At 37.3% G+C, this 19277-nt stretch overlaps 2 protein-coding genes across 2 annotated transcripts; both read right to left on the reverse strand.

The window, feature by feature from the left end:
* Positions 1-1871: 1871 nt before the first annotated feature.
* On the reverse strand, positions 1872-5458 carry LOC18050409. The gene is given in 3 exon segments (XM_024190159.1): positions 1872-2675; positions 2858-3006; positions 4394-5458. Coding segments are annotated over 3 exon segments (1029 nt in total). The 5' UTR covers positions 5031-5458; the 3' UTR covers positions 1872-2432.
* A 3468-nt stretch (positions 5459-8926) lies between these two features.
* Positions 8927-18981, reverse strand: LOC18050411 (vesicle-associated membrane protein 727). Its single transcript, XM_024190251.1, has 6 exons — positions 18785-18981; positions 18454-18677; positions 18161-18359; positions 17944-18064; positions 9425-9487; positions 8927-9312 (listed from the first exon to the last, which is right to left on the reverse strand). The coding sequence occupies exons 2-6, from the start codon at positions 18641-18643 to the stop codon at positions 9169-9171; spliced, it is 717 nt and encodes a 238-aa protein (XP_024046019.1). The 5' UTR covers positions 18644-18677; positions 18785-18981; the 3' UTR covers positions 8927-9168.
* Positions 18982-19277: the final 296 nt, after the last annotated feature.

The following is a 19277-nucleotide window of genomic DNA, read 5'->3' on the forward strand; positions in this document are numbered from 1 at the left end:
GTATTTCAAGAAATTTTATAATGAAGCTGTACTAATTTTGCTCCTTTTGTAGGAGGTTGATTAAGGATATTGCTTTAGTCTCGGGAGAAGCTTGAGGGGACTATGAAGGGAATATGGATGGACAGGGCAGGATCGGAAGCCTTGTCATGAATGAACTTGCATTCTGTAGAATCATGGTGTAGAGTGCAGGATTTTTTTTTTTTAAATTTTATTTTATTTTTTATATATATAACTTTTACATTATGAATTCACAATTGGATTCAATGTAATGAAATCCAACAGATGAGGCTAAATTAAATGATAGATGAAGTAAAATTTAAACAGTGACATTTGAGGTCTAAATTTATCTCATCGGCTCTCAATAGTTACTTTTACAGTAATTTTAATGGGTAATTTTTAGTGACCTCCCTTGAGGTTTGGTGTATTAACACATAGATGGAATGTATTGCTGTAATTACAGACACCTCCCCTACCGTTAGTATAAAAATACATAAAACGTCAGTATAAAAGGATAATTATGTAAAAGCATATTTAAAAAAAAATATTTTTATCCGATAGACAAAAAATTTGACCAACTTGCTTGCCCAGCCTTGACCAGCTGGCCACGGCTCCACCAGCAGCCGGTTGTGGTGCTTTGCCACTGCCGGAGTCCCCTCTTCGCGCTGGCAACCAACCCCATTCACTGCAGCCTCTGAATTAGCTCCGTCCACCGCCAAATATTAACCCAAGAGCACGGCTTGTCTCACAAAAACTAATACCCTGCCGTCGCCACTTTGGCCATCGCTGACGCCATCCAACTGCCGCTGCCATCACCCTTGAGCCACTGATGATGATTCCAACTCGGATTGACTGGCATGACACCCCGCCAATTATTATTTTGCTTTGAATCGTTTGTTGTGTTAGTCTATTCACTTGAAAAGAAACCAGCCCACAGTTCACAAAAGACCCAACCAATCACAATAGACAATACTCCTATAATAGTAAACCCACTTTCCCCATCGGTGGAACATAAGAAATTAAAAACTGCTTCGTTATTGTTATACAATAGACGCTTACACATGGACACTGCAAACGCAATTGGCTCAACGGGTCAACTCAGCTCAGCTCCAGCTCCAGCTCCAGTCTGCGACAGAGCCTCTTTATACCCAATACACACCATCAAAGCATCAATGACCATTTTATTGAAGTGGGTTTTCAAATATTTTGTTGATTCTGATGCTGCTTAGTTGGAGATGGAAGAGAATATTGAGATGAGGAGCTCGGGTCGCCTTGGCGTCAGATCCTGGGTAGTCAGAGGGACTGGGGGAACAAGAGTGGCATCGGATACTCAGAAGATGTTGAATTAGCTGCTTATCTCAGTGCTATGGGTCCAGATCCAGGTGGAGGTTCATAGTTGCCGCTGAGCTTTTTCCGTGGGTTCTGATTTATTATTTTTGCGAGAAGGTTATTTTAGTAATTTTAACAGTCCACTAACAGTCAAACTAACTGATAACTAACGGTAGGGAAAATATCTGTAATTACAGCAATACATTCTATCTAAGTGTTAATACACCAAACTTCAGGGGAGGTCCCTAAAAATTACCCTAATTTTAATTTTATTCTTATAAAAAAATTATCATTTACTCCCGTAACGCTTGTAGACATCCATAATTTTTAAATTTTTTAGTTTGGTGTTTGATTACTACAACGCAAATACCTGATACACCTTCGATCGTGAGACCCTCTACTTTTTAGTAGGTCATAAGCTAGATCAGAATCATTCTCAGTAAGTTCAGAAGAAGTGATTCCGTTTCTTTTATCGGATCCGAGTAAAGACCAGGTCTTGAGCGACCGATCCGACAGACCGTCAATGTTCAGCTTCTCGGGCCAAGAATTACTGCGAGCTTGTCAAACAAGGTTTGGTCAGTAAGATTCAAATGTGTCATGATGAAGGAGGCCTTATTCTTTTGGGACTCAAATGCGTCATTATATAATTAGGAACCTAGCATTACTCTTCCGGTAGATACTTTGTTGCTCTTCTGAACCTTGCTTGGAATGCAAGTTCTAAGCTTAATAATTTGAATAGGAATATGACCACGGACTTTGGAACATATAACTTTCACTAAGCACCAGCAAAATTGAACCCCAACGTAGTAAATTCAACATCTCAATCTTTCATCTAATTGATATTGATTATGAAATTGCATTTACTTGTCAACTAAGAAAACTTTACATATTTTTCACCAATAATACAACTTACGCATTGACATCTTTCCACAGCCATTCATGATACAACCTGTCCTGCAAATCAATCCCTGTCCTAAACCCGACATCCATCTGGAAGTAAATTTCGCTATTAACATGACAACAAAAACATCATTAATTTGTTTGAGCACGTCTTATTGCCAAAGAGCAAAAAGTCAGCATATATATATATCAATCTTACCAAACAGTCATACGAAATTTGGAGACAGATTGTTCTTGATGACTGCATAAGTGGTCAAGTCCAAGTACTGCATAGCTTCTTCAGGGGTCAGTCCTTCAAGGAAGAAATTAAACAAACGTGAGTGCGTTCCTTGCATCGCACTCACACACTGAGCCAACGTTCTCTTCTGCTGTTCAGTGCTCAGCTCTGTCGCCTCTACCAATGGCAGTAAATCCCTCTCTTCTTCCTCAAAGTGCTCTTTACAGTGCTTCTGTAAACAAAGAATATTAGACCCCTCATGGCCAAATCATAATTGATTAAATACCGAATCTTTTATGCACGTTGCCATATAGGCAAAACCACAAGAAGAAACCAAGTAAAGCCTACAAATCAACACAGATCTTAACTTTTACTAGTAACAATTTTACATCTTGTTCACCAATCAGCAGTTACCTGTAATGACTTGAGCCGAACAGAAAGATTGCGAAGTGCTTCTTTTTGCTTAATCTAAAAAGTCTGAATGATATTATTAAAAGATATTCTCTAAAATACCTCCATCTAGTTAATTAATTTTCATCCCTCATTCGCAGCCTTGCACAGTCCTGTACCATCATATCCTTCATCAGCATTATGCTAGATTCTTTTCCAGACAAGAGAAGTATAATTTGAAAACCTGTAATGTTTGTTTTTCTGACTTTAGATAGTTTAATTGACTTAAATTTCAAACAGTTAAGTTATTAAGTTTATTTATTTTTTCAATTTTAATTAAAATTTTCAGTTATTAAGTTATTAAGCCAATTATTTTAGCTTTTTGCTTAATCTAAAAAGTCTGAATGATATTATTAAAAGATATTCTCTAAAATACCTCCATCTAGTTAATTAATTTTCATCCTTACCTAAGTAAAATTTAATAATTAGCATTACTACTCATCTCTATAACTCGTGATAATATAATGATAGACTATTAGTAGTTTTATCTTTTTATTTCTTCAAATTAGCATTATTTATCTTCACATTTTTTTATGAATATTCATATAAAAACATCATAGAGATAAGATATAATAAAATTGATTAACATACACTAATTAACAATATCAAAGGATTGTATTCAATTGAACATTAATTATATTATGATCACATATTATCTTATTCATGTTCTTTGAAATGTTTATTATTTATTTCACATTTATAATTTGTAATCATGCAAATGTAAAAATACATGTTTTAAGATTTTTTTTTAGTTGAAAACAAACAACTTAATATTTATTTTTAGTGATTCAGACCAAAAAATAAATATATCATTCAGATTAATTCATCTATATTCAGAATTCAGATTAATTCAAGTATATTCAGATTTAAGACAAAAAACAAGTACCACCTTATTTTCTCACAAAATAAGAATAAAAATAAATAACAAAATGAACCTAAAAATAACTTATACATTTTTATTTTTTTTGGGCTTAGAGATCCTATTTTAACATTAAAAAAACAGATTAAGAATCAAAGATAAATAGAGTAAAAATGTTTCTTCCAATTTTTTAAAGTTATCAGTTCATTCACTTTCCATATCAACATCAAAGATTTTGCCATTTTTGGACAAATGTAAGAATTTGTCAGCCTCGAATGAGCCATGAGGAAAACAGGAATAATTAAATAAATATTTTTAAAATAGTTAAATACAAGGAAAAAAAAAACAACAACAACTAAACAAATGGATTATTATTATTTTTTTGGTGTTTCAATTAATAAAAATTATATTTAAATACAAAAAGAGAAGAAAAAAAAGTCCAACGTGGCATTTATTTAACTCTTCCTGGTGAGTAAAGATCGGGAAAAATCCACTACAACAGCAAGGGAAAAAAAATCAATAAACATATTGTGATAATGATAATAATAATTAGAAAAACCACCCAAAATTAAAAAAAAAGAAGAAAATTAAGAGTTTTAATAGGGTGCAACGCGAAGCATGATGATTGAGTATAGCAGTACCTCGATCATCCTTCTCCAAGCCAGGAAACACAACTCGCTCCTCCATCTGAGCGTGCTCGAGCAGCAGCTCCAGCAGCTGCGAGTAGGTGCTGGCGAACTTTTTGAACTCCATCTTCGGACTCCCCACCGTCGGATCCCCCGCCTTCTTCCCTTTCCGCTTCGCCAGATCCTCCGCCCACCTCACCATCCTCGCCAAATGCCACCTCAGACTCCCGTGCTGCATCCGCATCATCCTCACCACGCGCGGCGACACCTCGTCGCCGTCGTCCGCGTCTCCAATATTATTCAAGCTTGGCTCCGGGAACTTGCTCTCGACGAAATCGAGCAGCGTCTGGCGGGATCCGGACACGGATTCGGATCCGACCCGGAGCACCGTCGGGACTTCGGTCTCGAATATCGGGTTATCGCAGGGGATGAAACGAGGGGAGATTGATTTGTAGAGGAGGGCGAAACGGACGTAGGCGGTGAGGATGCTGTTCGGGGAGCCGCACAATCGGACGGACGGGGTGGGTTTGTTGACCTTGACAACGCAATCGTAGGGTGCGATCTCGGCCGTTGATTTCTTTGAAGTAAAAGCAGCGGCAGTAGTAGCAGTGGTCGTAGTGATGGTGGTGGCAGTAGTAAAACAGTTCCCCATTTTGTTAAAGAAAGATCTGGAGGAGGCTAAGACGAGGTGGGTGTTACTGTCAAAGTTAAAGACAGCATGAACAATTCGAAGAGTGTCTTGCACGAAAGAAAATGAAGAAGAAGAGTGGGATTAATGAGTTTGCTAATGAGGAGGGGCAAAAAAACAAAAAAAAAAAAAGAACAAGCATCAACTGAATGCTAATCAATAATTAGAAGCTGTTCGCCTATATCTGTGTGGGCTTGATGTGATGTGACGTCTTGGTTGTACTGATAAAAGTGCAAGTGCGGCAGTGACGTAACTGCGACATTTATACATACACATGGTGGGACTGGCGGGGATAAGGCTTAACAGACAAGATTTTGGGAATTTTATCTTTTAAGAACCTAAAGTTTTGTTTTATTGCATAATAGCGTACTTTATTCCACATATTCTTATACAATGACATAGCAGTGCGATTAGTAGAATTCTCGGGATCTCCATTGGGATTCGGGATTCTATCCCATTTTAGGATAAATTTGGCATAAAATTTATTTTGATATATTTTGTATGAGGATTCGAGACTCAAATTTATTCTGATTCACTGTTCGGACATGATACATGAAGTTTGAAAATTCCAATCGAAATTTTGAATGTTTTGAAATTTAAATTCTTAAAAATGTATAATAAATCGATTTGATGGATCATATAAATCCTATAGGTTGGACATTTATGCAAGTCTTTTTGATAAATAATATATATAATATGTCAATTATAAATGTATGACATGTTCGTTATAAGCATATAACATATCATTTATATCATAATTTTGAACATGTGATAAAAAAATCTTGTCATTTGGGATAATTTAATATTTTGATTAGCATTCAAAATCTTGATTGAGCCGAGATTGGTAAACATTTTTATCTTAATTTACTGTTGAAGATAAGATTCGACAAAATAATTGAGATATGATTACAATCAGGAAATCCCAACTCATCCCATTCTATTGCCAACTCTACACAGTAGATTAAACTCTTCTTGGATATGATGAGCTTTCTATTTAGATCATTAAGATCTCAATTCAATTGATTTTGGACAGATATTAGTATAATTAAACAAAATACATACGCATCAATCATCTATTTTAGTGAAAAATCATCACGTATTTTTTAGAATTCTTTGTTAAAAGTTTTCAATTCATTATAAAATAAACTCTTTTCAATATATTTATCAATAAATTAAAAACTATCTTCACTTTCTTCTTTATCATCTGTGATTTCTTTTTCCCCTTATTAAACAAGATAGAATAAGAGTAAGAAATGAAATAAAGTAATTCCCGTTAGTAGAGGATAATAAGATCATTTTTACGCAGAGGCCATGGATCTGTTTAAAAAATCGTTAAATTATGCCCTTGTTAAATAAATATAAAACGTTTTAACGGCTTAAATGATAAAATCCGAAAGTTTGTTTTTATATTTATTGGGTTTATACGAGAAAGAGATTTAGTTGAATACATTACTGCATTTGGTCCGCTCCTTTGTTGGTGGTGCAAGACAGCAGTCGTTATCTTTCTTTTTTGCCCGTTAGGAATGATGTGAGTGACGTCAATCATACTTCACACCGAAGCCCAACTCACGTGGCTTGTCTCTCATTCTTTTTCCCTTTTTTTTGAATTATGATTAATTAATTATGGAAATCAATTTAATTAGATTCTAAGAATAGTTTCCTGTTCTAATTATTGCATGCCCATCATGGATTCTGTTTTTAATGCTTTCGAATCTTTCTTTAAATGTAAATTAAGTAACATCACAAATTAATTAGGGATGATTATCCATATGATTTTAAGAAAGTATACTTCTCTTCTCAAACTTTTACAATATGATCATATCCTAACATTTTAATTAGGAAAGAATGTCCTCATGTCAAAATTTGTTCAATCCAATGTAAAGAAATATAGAATTGATTTAGGTTAGTCTCGATAGGTAATTGATTGTAGATATACCAGTAGGGTTATGATTGCAACATACAACCATTGATAAATTAATAAACTGTTAATTTACAAAGAAATTCCTTATTTTTGAATAATATGATATGCTTATAGTATTTGTTTATCTTGATTTAGCATTTATTATATTTTATTTGAATATAGTTAGTTGTCTTACATTGGTAGTAATTAGATTATTGCAGAGATTTATTTTTTTTTTATTTTAAAAATAACATATGGAGTTCGTCATACGTTTGTTGCAAAACGTTAATGCAAACTGAAATTTTACATTTCAAAAAAAAAAAATTAGAGATAAGATTTAATTCCAAATAAATTTAAAGAAGTAACGAACAACATTAAAAGCATATTTTACAAAAGCAACATGACATATCATTCGGATTTATTTTTGAATTAGGTAATTATACATTTATGCGGTAAGTGGGTCTTGTAGGAAAATAATTTTTTTAAAAAAAATTATCAATTTACCTAGTATTAATTTATCGAAATTTTTTTGTATTGGTATTTCAAAAAAGACAGCTGTTAAGTTACAATATATGTAACTTATCAAATCTAATGGTAATCTCCCATGACCTCCTTATTTGACAACCAACAAGTCATACAAATAAATTAATTTTGGGTTGATATCTAAAATATAGATGATGTAACGTAACAAGACAAAAGAAGTCAAAATTTGGCTTTTAACAATCATTAAGATAAATAAAAATTAATCACATACAAATAAGAAGTTATTTATGTAATGAGATATTGAGGTATTTTTCTTGTGTGAGACACTAAACATGCATGGGAGTTCAATTTTCGAGGTGTACGCCCCAAAGAAGCAGCATGTGCGGTGGCACAAACTCTCCGTCGTCACCCTAACTTATGAACGTGCATTACGGTTCGAGTGTCCGTCCTCCAATAATAATATTAAGGGTCCCTAACTTACATTACTTTAAAGTAAAATTTACACACTGACCCACCTAATTCCATGTTCTGTTATTTATTTTTGCAATAAAAAATGTAATTTAAGAAACCCTAATACTAATAACATTTCTAAGCTTTGACTTTGAGTCCAACCCTTAGAATCTCCATGTGCCTTTTTTTCTAATTCATACTTTAGCTTTATGTGAACTTGTAGTTTGCCTCATTGTTTATGATCTTTTTCACTTGCACAATTTGGTATGTTTTCAAGTTAATTATGAGTAAAACTTGGTGATACTGAAACCACAACCCAGATGCAATTTCATTCAATTAGAAGAACAGTCACAATGAATTTTGGTAGTTATTTGTTGATTAAGCAACCAATTCATTATGCTTTCCGCTTTCCAAAACTTTATGATTCAGCACCAACAAAGTATTGGCTCCACTGGCAATGAAGTCTCCTTAAGTGGCTTGATTGTGTTTACTTCCCAGTTCGAGTCGCAAGGAAGCCGCCTTTATTGGAAGAACCTGTATCTCCCGATTTAAGTGGGGATTTCTAATCTAAATTGTGGTACGAGTTTAAAAGTGTCTCCCACAGTTGGAGTCCTCCACAGGATACCTCGTGGTTAAGACAAAAAAAAAAAAAAAAAAAAACTTTATGATTCAGCTGCTGAATGCCCCAAATTGAAGTAATAGGTTTCTTCGGCGTGCAATGAGATAAGATTGAAACAATAAAACCAACTACCACCCATCATTATCTTTCAAGCATAACGTCCACATTTTTAAATGTTTAAATGGGGACGAGAAATCTCACTCACTATTGTTTACTTTTTAACTCAAGTTATCGCAGATGCAGTATAGGGACAAGCCATGTATGGACAAATAAACTCCTTTGCATAGGAATCAAGTACGCGGCTAGGAATTCTTCCATTGGTGCTACTAAAGCCAGCCATATCAATTTACCAAAACAGTATTTCGATTCTATATTGTAATTCTAGATTTCAAACAATGAAAAGTAAAATCAATGGAATGAAAAGATAAGCTCTAGCTTTAATAGGTAGGTAGGTCTCGTATCCTCTACAGTAAGAAATCATATTAACAAAACCAATCACGTCAGGTAGTACAGAGGTTTGATGACGATGTCAAACAGATAGTGCGGTTCTACATTTAGCATCAACACTGTCGTATACAGAACCAGAAACATTTTTCTTCCTTTTATACAATGAAAATTCTACCAGTACTAACATTTTGCTTCGCCCGCCATTAACATTTAAATCCTCCGCAGGCAACGAGCCAAACTATGATGATAAAGGCAATAACTGCTCCTCCCACCATCAACTTCATTTGCAGATTCTGCAGCCACATCCTTCGCCGTAACTGCCTCCCTTGTCTCTGGAAGCTGTCAGCCTAAAGTCAAAGACAAGAATCACCAGAATCAGGTCAATCTCAATGTCTCAAGTCCTGAACTTCCTCCGAATCCAGTTCAACATTTGTAAGACTAATAACAAGACTTATGTACCTGGAATTGCAGGTTCTCTGTTTTATCCACCAGTAGCTCAATCCTCTCCCCACGATCCAAAACCTGATACAACATTTAATTATTTCAGGATCCCCCAAGTGGAAAGCTTCAACTGAATGATTGACAACATAGAAAGCAATGTAATATAGTGCCGTCCTCCAACTGGGCACCGTGGACCAAAACCTTTATGTCTTTTTATCTTGTTCTACTCAAATGAAAAAGCAAACCAATTGCATCTATATCATATCCCAAAGCTAGAGTGTGAGTGAGTGAATAAGATATTTCGAATATTTTAATACCAGGAAGACCTTTTAGGATTTATCCTCAAGGGACTTAAAACTTTGCAAACTGGCATATATATACATGCATACCCAGTCAGAATGTGGGTGAGTGGATGAAATATTTTTTAAATTGTTTAACATCAGTAGGACCATTTAGGAGTTATCCTCAATGGACTTGAAACTTTGAGAGCAACAAGAAGTGAGGAACTATATAGATGATAACAGGGAAAACAAGATTGGCTCATCTACTTGACTTATGTGTTACTCCATTGGCTACCTTCAACTTCATTTTCTCTTCAAATATCAGAAGAGCATAAACGAGGCAGTTGGAGCTTCCTCTTTATTTCTTAATCCAATCTCACTTCATAGAAGATACCAAGTCATTGCAGGAAATTTAACTGCGGCGCTGTTAGAGCCACCTATTTATTACCCTTCACCACGAGGTTGTGGTCAGTTATTCAATGACCTCATGGTAGCAGACCTGTATTTTAACAATTACTAAAAATGAAAAGGAATCAGGTATGCTTTGCTATGCATCTCTTGTTCAACGACACTTGTGGAGCAAAGTTCATGGTTTTCTAAATCATCAAATTCTTTCTCCCCACTGTGGCATCCTTTCTAACCTCCTTTGCTTATTGAAGCCAACATATCAATCTCACGAGTTCTAACTGGTTAGTGACTCATTATCAAATTGGCCATGCTAAAATATCCAAATTCCAAAATACCCAAATTGCAACTTGCATACTTGTTTTTATCAATACTTGTTTAACTAGTACTACAACAGATTATCTTTCTAAAATTTCCATTTGCTATCGGTACGTGCAACACAGCCAATGAATGAACCAACACCAGCCAACCTTTCAAAGAAAATTATACCATTACTACTATGGACATTTTAACCGTCAAATTTCATACACTATGGAGTCAAATTTTCAGTAAAATTATGGGCCAATAATTTGAGAGGCCACAATCTAAGCATCTTGATTGTGTTCAATTTCAAATTTAACAAAAAAGGCCAAAGAAGTGCTTCATTTGTTTATTTCTAGTGCACTTGGAAGAAGCTTAATAAGACTTATCCTAGTTATAAATCATCCATCTTATGATAAAAGCAAATTGAGCTAGATCTTCATTTCTGCAGCATAATGTTTTTAGAGAGTTTGGAAAACTGTTTAAAGTTTGCCTGGACAGAATCTAGTTTAAAAAACTATCTATGATTAATGTTTAAAGTTTGCCTAGACATAAACCAGTTTAAAAAACTATCTACGGTGTAATAATAATTGGGTTGTTGTCCCAACCACAAGGAGTTTGTACATTCATATATTTATATTACAAAAATTTAATTTAAAAGTGATTCAAGAAAATTCAATTGGTTAAGAGGATCGGTCATACTTTGTGGGAAGAACTGAATGCTTATATGCAGCACTTTATGTAAGCTATTATGATTTAAGCTTAATTCTCTCGTCTGATCATTCATACATCAATCTGATAAGCCCAGAACTGAAATGGTTAAATAAACAACCCAGAAACTTGTATTTATCAACAGAAATAAACCCAAAACACCCAAGCATTCGAGAGGCTTGGTATCGATACCAAGCCTCTCGAATGCTTGGGCGTGATGTCATGATCTCTGCTGATAAATACAAGTTTCTGGGTTGTTTATTTAACCATTTCAGTTCTGGGCTTATCAAATTGGTATCAGAGCAGTCACGTACCTTGAAAATGACTGGCAAAAATGTTGCTCAACGAATGGATTCCATGGAGGAGGCAATGGTTGTTGCGCAGGAGGAGTTTCAACGGGAAATGGGATCGTTGAAGGATGAAATACAGACGATGAACAAACGATTCGAACAGTTCATCAAACTTCAGGAGGATACGGGAGGTTCGAACTCGTATAAAGGGGAAAAGATGTTCAGTCCCAACTTCGGCGGTGGGTCGAGCTCAGGCGGAACTCGCCATGATTTCCGATTCCGGAAACTTGAAATGCCACTGTTCGATGGCTCAAATCCGGATGGCTGGATTCTGAAGGCTGAACGATATTTTTCCGTAAATCGGTTATCCAATGAAGAAAAACTTGAGGCGGCAATAATAGCTTTCGAGGGAGATGCTCTGTTGTGGTATCAATGGGAGAATAGGAAGAGATCCATAGTGGTTTGGGAAGAGATGAGGGTCCTAATCTTGAAACAATTCCGAGTAACCCAAGCGGGTTCCCTCTATGAACAATGGCTAGCCCTTACTCAAGGTAGCAGTGTGCGAGAATACCGCCGGAAATTCATCGAACTGTCGGCGCCGTTGGAGAACATTACAGACGAACTAGCTCTGGGAAATTTTATCAACGGATTGAAGCCTGAAATCCGGGTCGAGGTTCGGATCATGGAACCCAGTAATTTGGGCCGGGCCATGGACTTAGCCCAAAAGATTGAGGAGAAACTATGGGTGACCAAGACCCACAAAGCAGACAGTGGGTTTCATCGAGCAGGAGGGTCAACACGAGGTGTGAACCTCCATTCTGAAGCTTCGCGACCTTCGATTGGGGCAAATCACAACACGACTCGATTTTCGGGAGAGATTAGGCGGTTGTCTGATTCAGAATTACAGAAGAAAAGAGAGAAAGGACTCTGTTATCGATGTGATGAAAAGTGGGCACCTGGGCATCGCTGCAAGAAGAAAGAATTGACTGTCCTTCTCACCTACGACATGGACGAAGCAGAGCAGGAAGAGGAAGAAGGTTCGGGTGAAGTCGATCCTGAACTGGAAACGGCCGAAATTAATCAAGTGGTAGAGGTCTCCCTTAACTCGGTGGTTGGTCTGACTACACCAAAGACGATGAAGCTTAAAGGGACTATCGGGGAGCAAGAGGTGGTGGTACTGATTGATTCAGGCGCAACCCACAATTTTATTTCTCTAGATTTGGTTAGTAAGATGCAGATACCCATTGTTAAAACTGGGGCTTATGGGGTGACCATGGGTACTGGAGCGGCGGTAAAGGGAGAAGGTTTATGTCGGAGAGTGACTATTCATCTACAAGGAATAGAAATTGTAGAGGAATTCTTGCCGCTTGGGTTGGGGAGCTCGGATGTTATATTAGGAGTACAGTGGCTTGAAACTTTGGGGATGACACACACAAATTGGAAGACACAGGTGATGAAGTTCATGGTCGGAAATGAATCTGTTACTCTACGAGGGGATCTTTCCCTTGGCAAGACTTTGGTTTCATTGAAGGCAATGATGCGCACCATTAAACACGAGGGAGCTGGAATTCTGGTGGAATGTAATCAATTTGAAGGTTTGTGCGAAGTGAGCCCTGAGGTGCCAACGGATCTAAACCAAGTCCTAGCAGAATACGAATTGGTTTTTAACATGCCCATGGGCTTACCACCTACTAGGGGACATGAGCATTCCATTTTGCTCAAAGACGGCAGTCAACCTGTTAGTGTCCGACCATACCGCTATCCTCATGCCCAGAAAGATGAGATTGAAAGACTGATTCAGGAGATGTTAGATGCGGGAATAATCCAAGTCAGCAATAGTCCATTCTCGAGCCCAGCTTTGTTGGTTAAGAAGAAAGACGGATCGTGGCGTTTTTGTGTGGATTACAGGGCTCTCAACAAAGCGACGGTACCAGATAAGTATCCCATCCCTGTCATTGACGAACTCCTAGATGAGTTACATGGTGCCAGAATTTTTTCCAAGCTAGATTTAAAGTCGGGCTACCATCAAATCAGAGTCAGTAGTCAGGATGTCCATAAGACTGCTTTTCGAACGCATGATGGCCACTACGAGTTCCTCGTCATGCCTTTCGGACTAACGAATGCCCCGGCGACTTTCCAATCCTTGATGAATGATGTCTTCCGGCCTTATCTTCGGAAGTTTGTGCTAGTGTTCTTCGATGACATTCTAATTTACAGCCCTTCAATGGAATCCCATCAGCAGCACTTGGCTCTCGTCTTGGGAATATTGCAGGCCAACAGCCTTTATGCCAACCGAAAAAAATGTGAGTTTGGAAGGACTCAAGTGGCATACTTAGGCCATATCATCTCTGGACAAGGGGTGGCAGCGGATCCAAGTAAGATCCAGGCCATGAACTCGTGGCCGACGCCCACTAATCTGAAAGCATTAAGGGGATTTCTGGGATTGACGGGGTATTATAGAAAGTTTGTGGCTGGGTATGCTAGAATCGCATCGCCTTTGACTGATCAGCTCAAGAAAGATAGGTTTGGGTGGAGTTCAGAAGCTGCAGCGGCATTTGAAGAACTCAAACAAGCGATGTCTTCAGTCCCTGTGTTGGCAATGCCTGATTTCACAAAGCCATTTATTGTTGAGACTGATGCATCTGGTTTTGGGTTAGGGGCTGTTCTACTACAGGGGCAACAACCAGTAGCTTACTACAGCCAAGTTTTGGGGCCCCGGGCTCGCCTTAAGTCCATATATGAGAAAGAACTAATGGCCATAGTGTTTGCAATCCTGAAATGGCGGCCGTACTTGCTGGGAAGGCGATTCATTGTGCGAACAGACCAACAGAGCTTAAAATTCCTTTTGGAGCAGAGGATTGTTGGAGTTGAATATCAAAAATGGATCACCAAAATCATGGGATATGATTTCGATATTCAATATCGTAGTGGGGCAAGTAATCGAGTAGCGGATGCACTCTCACGCTTAACAGAACCAACAGAGTGTTCAGCCTTGGCGATTCCTTAGTGGCAACATTGGGATTCCTTAAAGGTTGAGTTGGCAGAGGATACATTTCTGAAGAAACTAAGGGAAGACATAACTTCGGGTACACAATCTCATGTGGGGTTCTCAGTTGAGCATGGAGTATTGTTCTACAAGAGTCGGCTGGTTATTCCTCAGACTTCTAAGCTTCTTTCTGCTCTCATAGGAGAGTTTCACACCACTCCGATTGGGGGACATTCGGGAGAAACAAAAACTTACCTACGCTTAGCAGCAGAATTGTATTGGATAGGTATGCGCAAGGATGTCACCAGATTTGTACGGGAATGCACCACCTGCCAGCAGAATAAATACTTGGCCACTACTCCCGCGAGGTTACTTCAACCTATTCCACTACCAGCCCAGGTTTGGGAGGAAGTCACACTTGATTTTATTGAGGGGCTGCCTCGTTCTGAAGGGTGGGATGCCATCTTAGTAGTGGTGGACAGGCTGAGTAAGTATGCTCACTTTATAGGATTGAAACATCCTTTTTCTGCTGTTTCGGTTGCTGGAGTCTTTGTTCGTGAAATTGTTAGGCTTCATGGAATACCACAGTCAATTATCTCTGACCGAGATAGGATATTCTTGAGCCATTTTTGGAGTGAATTGTTCAAGCTACAGGGAACTACTCTCAAAAGAAGCACTGCCTATCATCCACAATCTGATGGACAAACAGAAGTTGTCAATCGTTGTCTGGAAACGTATCTACGCTGCTTTGCTTCTGGAAAACCTCGAAGTTGGGCTCGCTGGTTGGCATGGGCTGAGTATTGGTATAATACTTCCTTCCACTCTTCTACACGTTGTACTCCATTTCGTGCTCTCTATGGAAGGGATCCACCCCCTCTTATTCAGTTTGAGCAAGGAGCTGCTTCGGTATCTTTGGTGGAACAGTTAATGGAGGATCGTGATGCCATACTGGACGATCTGAGGATGCAGTTGCTTCGTGCCTAGCAGCGGATGAAGCTGCAAGCTGATCAAAAGCGCCATCATGTAGATTTCAATGCAGGTGATTTGGTATTTCTGAAACTAAGACCTTACCGGCAGCGCTCCCTCGCTCAACGTAAGTTTGAGAAATTAGCTGCACGCTACTACGGTCCATTTAAGGTTCTTCAGCGTATCGGGAAGGTGGCATACAAACTAGAACTGCCACAAACAGCAAAACTCCACCCTGTCTTTCATGTTTCACAATTGAGGGCAGCACTTGGTGTGTCATCCTTTTCCCCCACTATCCCCCCACATCCTTTTCCCCCACTATCCCCCCACAGTTGACTCCTGAGCTTGAACTCGTGGTGGAACCTGAAAAATTGTTGGGAGTTCGTCCTAAGGTTAATGGTCAATCCGGTGAAGTGGAGGTGCTGCTCAAATGGAAATCCTTGCCTGAGTTTAAGGCAACTTGGGAGGATTTTCATCTGATCCAACAACAATTTCCCGATTTCCACCTTGAGGACAAGGTGAAAGTTTGGGCGGATGGTAATGTTAGGCCACAAGTGCGTTTCACATATGCAAGGCGCAAGGGTAATTCTGGAAATACCCATCGTGGCTGACGTGGCATTAAGTAGTATAGAGAGAGGAGTTTGTTATGCATTTCTGTTAGTAATAAGTTGATGGTTTTCGGTTTTGATAATTTGTTAGAGTTTTTTCTGTTATTCGATTTTGGCGTAGAAGTGAGGAGGTTATATGGGAGGAGCTGGTTTTTTGGGGAGGGGGATCCAGGGAATTATTTTGTAGTGAGCTTGCTCATTTTGGGAGAGATACCAAGCCTCTCGAATGCTTGGGTGTTTTGGGTTTATTTCTGTTGATAAATACAAGTTTCTGGGTTGTTTATTTAACCATTTCAGTTCTGGGCTTATCACAATCACACTTTGTAAGTGGCATATAGGCACGTGTTAATGCAGCTAGTAGATGAATGAATAAGTAGTTAACAGTCCTAGATAAGAAAAACATCTCTACATAAGTTTCAAGCCCAGACCACAATAAGTGGTAGTGCAGGACAATGGGATAATACTAGCTCTTCCTTTCCCTCCTTAGGGTCTTCAATCTTTCAAAACTCTATTTTTTCTATCCTTAGGCTTCTCTAATATTTTGAATTCTAATTCAAAATGTCTATGCATGATTTTCATAATCATTTTAATAGTCTAATACATGATTTTACAAAGGCAGAAACATGAACTAGGAAGGATTTTCAAGCAAGTTTTAGGAACAAGATTGAGATGCTTTATATGTAAGAAAATGCTAGCCTTTTGGTTGAATATTTTAAGATTGTAAGCTATAATACAAAAGCCAGTAGTAAGGGGGCTCAGAAAGTAGAGGTAAGAAAAAATGTCGTCACAATACAGTCCCTAAGCATTAAGCCAAAGGTTCTTAGGCAACTAGCATCAGAATAATATTGACAGACAACTCATTCATCACAATGAGCAAAAAGTACTTCTTCCTTCATCTTCTTTGGCAACAAAACAACTCAAAGCTCACAAAACTACTGAAAAATAGATTAGTGGAAACAAGGTAGAAATACACATGGATAGCTTAAAAATTTGGAAAAACTGACTAAACAAAAAATAATTGTTATTTAAACTTACAATGAAAAAATAACAGCAAAGAAAAATTTCAGGTGTGACGCCTAAATTTTAATCTTTTCCCTTCTACTCGATCAGTTTATTGGTCACAGCTACAAATACCTGACTTTGTTTATCACATTTTGGTTGCAGACACCAACTAAGTCTAAAATTTGATTATACTTTATTACTTCCTATCCTTAACCTCAAGCCATCAAATCAACCATACAACCAACCAAAATATGCCTTGCAGTTTTCTAAATATCATCAACCATAATCCATATCAAAAGATGTTCAGGCTTTCTAGTCTATCCTTTTTATGCCTACTGTAGAATTTCTAAATGTGGCCAACACATCAACCTATCTTTTAAATATTGTTCTCCTTCTCACTTCATTTTAACTTCGTTTACGAACAGGCCATAAATATCTTCCCTAGCCCAACATAAATATCAACCAGACATTTCTTTATTAACTTTCATATAATGAACATCAGAATCAGGGATGTCAAACCTACTCAATAATCATAAACTGAAACAAGAAAAATTCCATTTCATATGTGAAGATAACTCTCTGCTAACTTTAGATAAGGGATTCATGTAAAAGAAAATGCATCATAACCTCAATGACAATCCATCCCTTCCCAAAATCTAAATGCATTCAGGTTAAATTTATTAAATAGCATCCACTTCTATTTTTTTGGAACATGACATACACCTTCCTAAAATCCACACAAGTTTAGCAGCACATTCTAGAAAATATCTAGCATCCACTTCTATTGCAATATGACATATACCTTCCTAAAATCCACACAAGTTTAGCAGCACATTCTAGAAAATATCTTGTATCAGAAAATCAAAACCATTCATCATGAACGCAATCAATCAGCCCATGTTGATAATAAGTAAAGATTCTAAAAGCTACAATACCATATATACATATATATAATACCAATACCATTCTTCAGGAAAAAAACACGCACCTTCTCAATATTGTCCATCATAATCCCCTTGACCTCAGTTATTTGAGCCTTTAATTTGGAAAGCTTGCTCATCTCCTCAGGGTGGCTCATACAATACTGCATGTGCTCCTTAAGCCTTGGCCTAGAAACAATAACCACACAAGCATTATAACCTAACTGAATATCACAACCTGAAAAAAAAAAAAAACAATTCAACATAACGAAGGGACATACGAACCCAAATTCTCTGTCAAGATTATAGGCAATGCTAAATCGATCTTCAAACAAATCATCATCCTCATCATCATCAGCAAGGGGGTGTGATTCCTCATTCTGAATACTCGCCCCATACCGCTGTTTAAAATCATCCTTGACTCGTTCGAGAAAAACAAACGGCACACTTCTCCCAACCGATTCATCAGCAACAACCAGAAATACTGCATAAAATTTTAAATCTCTAAGAACGGCACAATTTCGTACTCAAAAAGACTAAAATAAAAATAATCATTGATTAAAAGCCAAAAAATATACCGAATCCAGAGTCGAGGAGGAAGTTAAAAGTGTGGCCATCGCATGAATACGTGTACTTGCTACTACTCGCAGGCAATTTCTGTAAACATTGAATGGCAATGGTACTGAAATTTCCGGAATACGACGTGTGCTCGGCTAAAACGACAGTGCCTTTCGAAACAAAGCTGTAAATCAACCCTTTCTGATTCATTTCTTTCCAATTTCTCAATTCCGGAAAAGAAAGCCTGTAATCAAAATTAATTAATAACTCAGTAAAGAAAATTCGCAAAACTCAATCAGTATTGAAAAAATTAAAATTTAATAATAATTTCATAAGAGTAATTGATCTAACCGCCGGATGAATTTCGAATCGAGGAACAAAGAGAGAGAATCTGGAGACGGTTGATTGTTTGCTTAGAGTTGAAGTCGAAGACTCCGCGGGGGTTAACTGTTTAAACGTCTTGTGTGTGCTTTTTTTATTTTGGGGTTAAGTCGTGGGTAGTGACTAGTGAGAGAGACGAGAGCTGGTAAATGGACTTGGCTTTTGATTTCTAACTTTTGACTGAGCTTGTAGTGGGCCTTGTGGATTTGAAGCCGTTGGATTGAGCGATCCCGTGGTTGGAATCAATTGACAAACGTTAATTTGGACTCTTTTTTGTGTGAAAGAATATATTAATATGATGATTGAGTAAATGTTTCGTTTAGTTTTTTTTTTTTTTTTTAATTTTGAGTTAAGTAATTATTTAATCTCTAATTTTATAAATATTTTAAAATATTCTCATCAATAATAAAGTTATATTTTTACTTTTATTTTATTTTTATTTTTCAATAATACCCTTAAAACA

The sequence above is a fragment of the Citrus clementina genome, unplaced genomic scaffold (genome assembly GCF_000493195.1).
Source record: "Citrus clementina cultivar Clemenules unplaced genomic scaffold, Citrus_clementina_v1.0 scaffold_2, whole genome shotgun sequence".
NCBI classification, from domain to species: domain Eukaryota; kingdom Viridiplantae; phylum Streptophyta; class Magnoliopsida; order Sapindales; family Rutaceae; genus Citrus; species Citrus x clementina.

Bases quoted from the DNA above. Each gene is read 5' to 3' on its own strand.
- LOC18050411 (XM_024190251.1), bottom strand. From the start codon at position 18,643: ATGAATCAGAAAGGGTTGATTTACAGCTTTGTTTCGAAAGGCACTGTC. The intron at 18,065-18,160 runs GTTCGTATGTCC...TATTGTTTCTAG, and splicing joins AATCTTGACAGAGAATTTGG to GCCAAGGCTTAAGGAGCACA. The intron at 9,313-9,424 runs GTACATAAGTCT...CTTTGACTTTAG, and splicing joins CAGAGAACCTGCAATTCCAG to GCTGACAGCTTCCAGAGACA.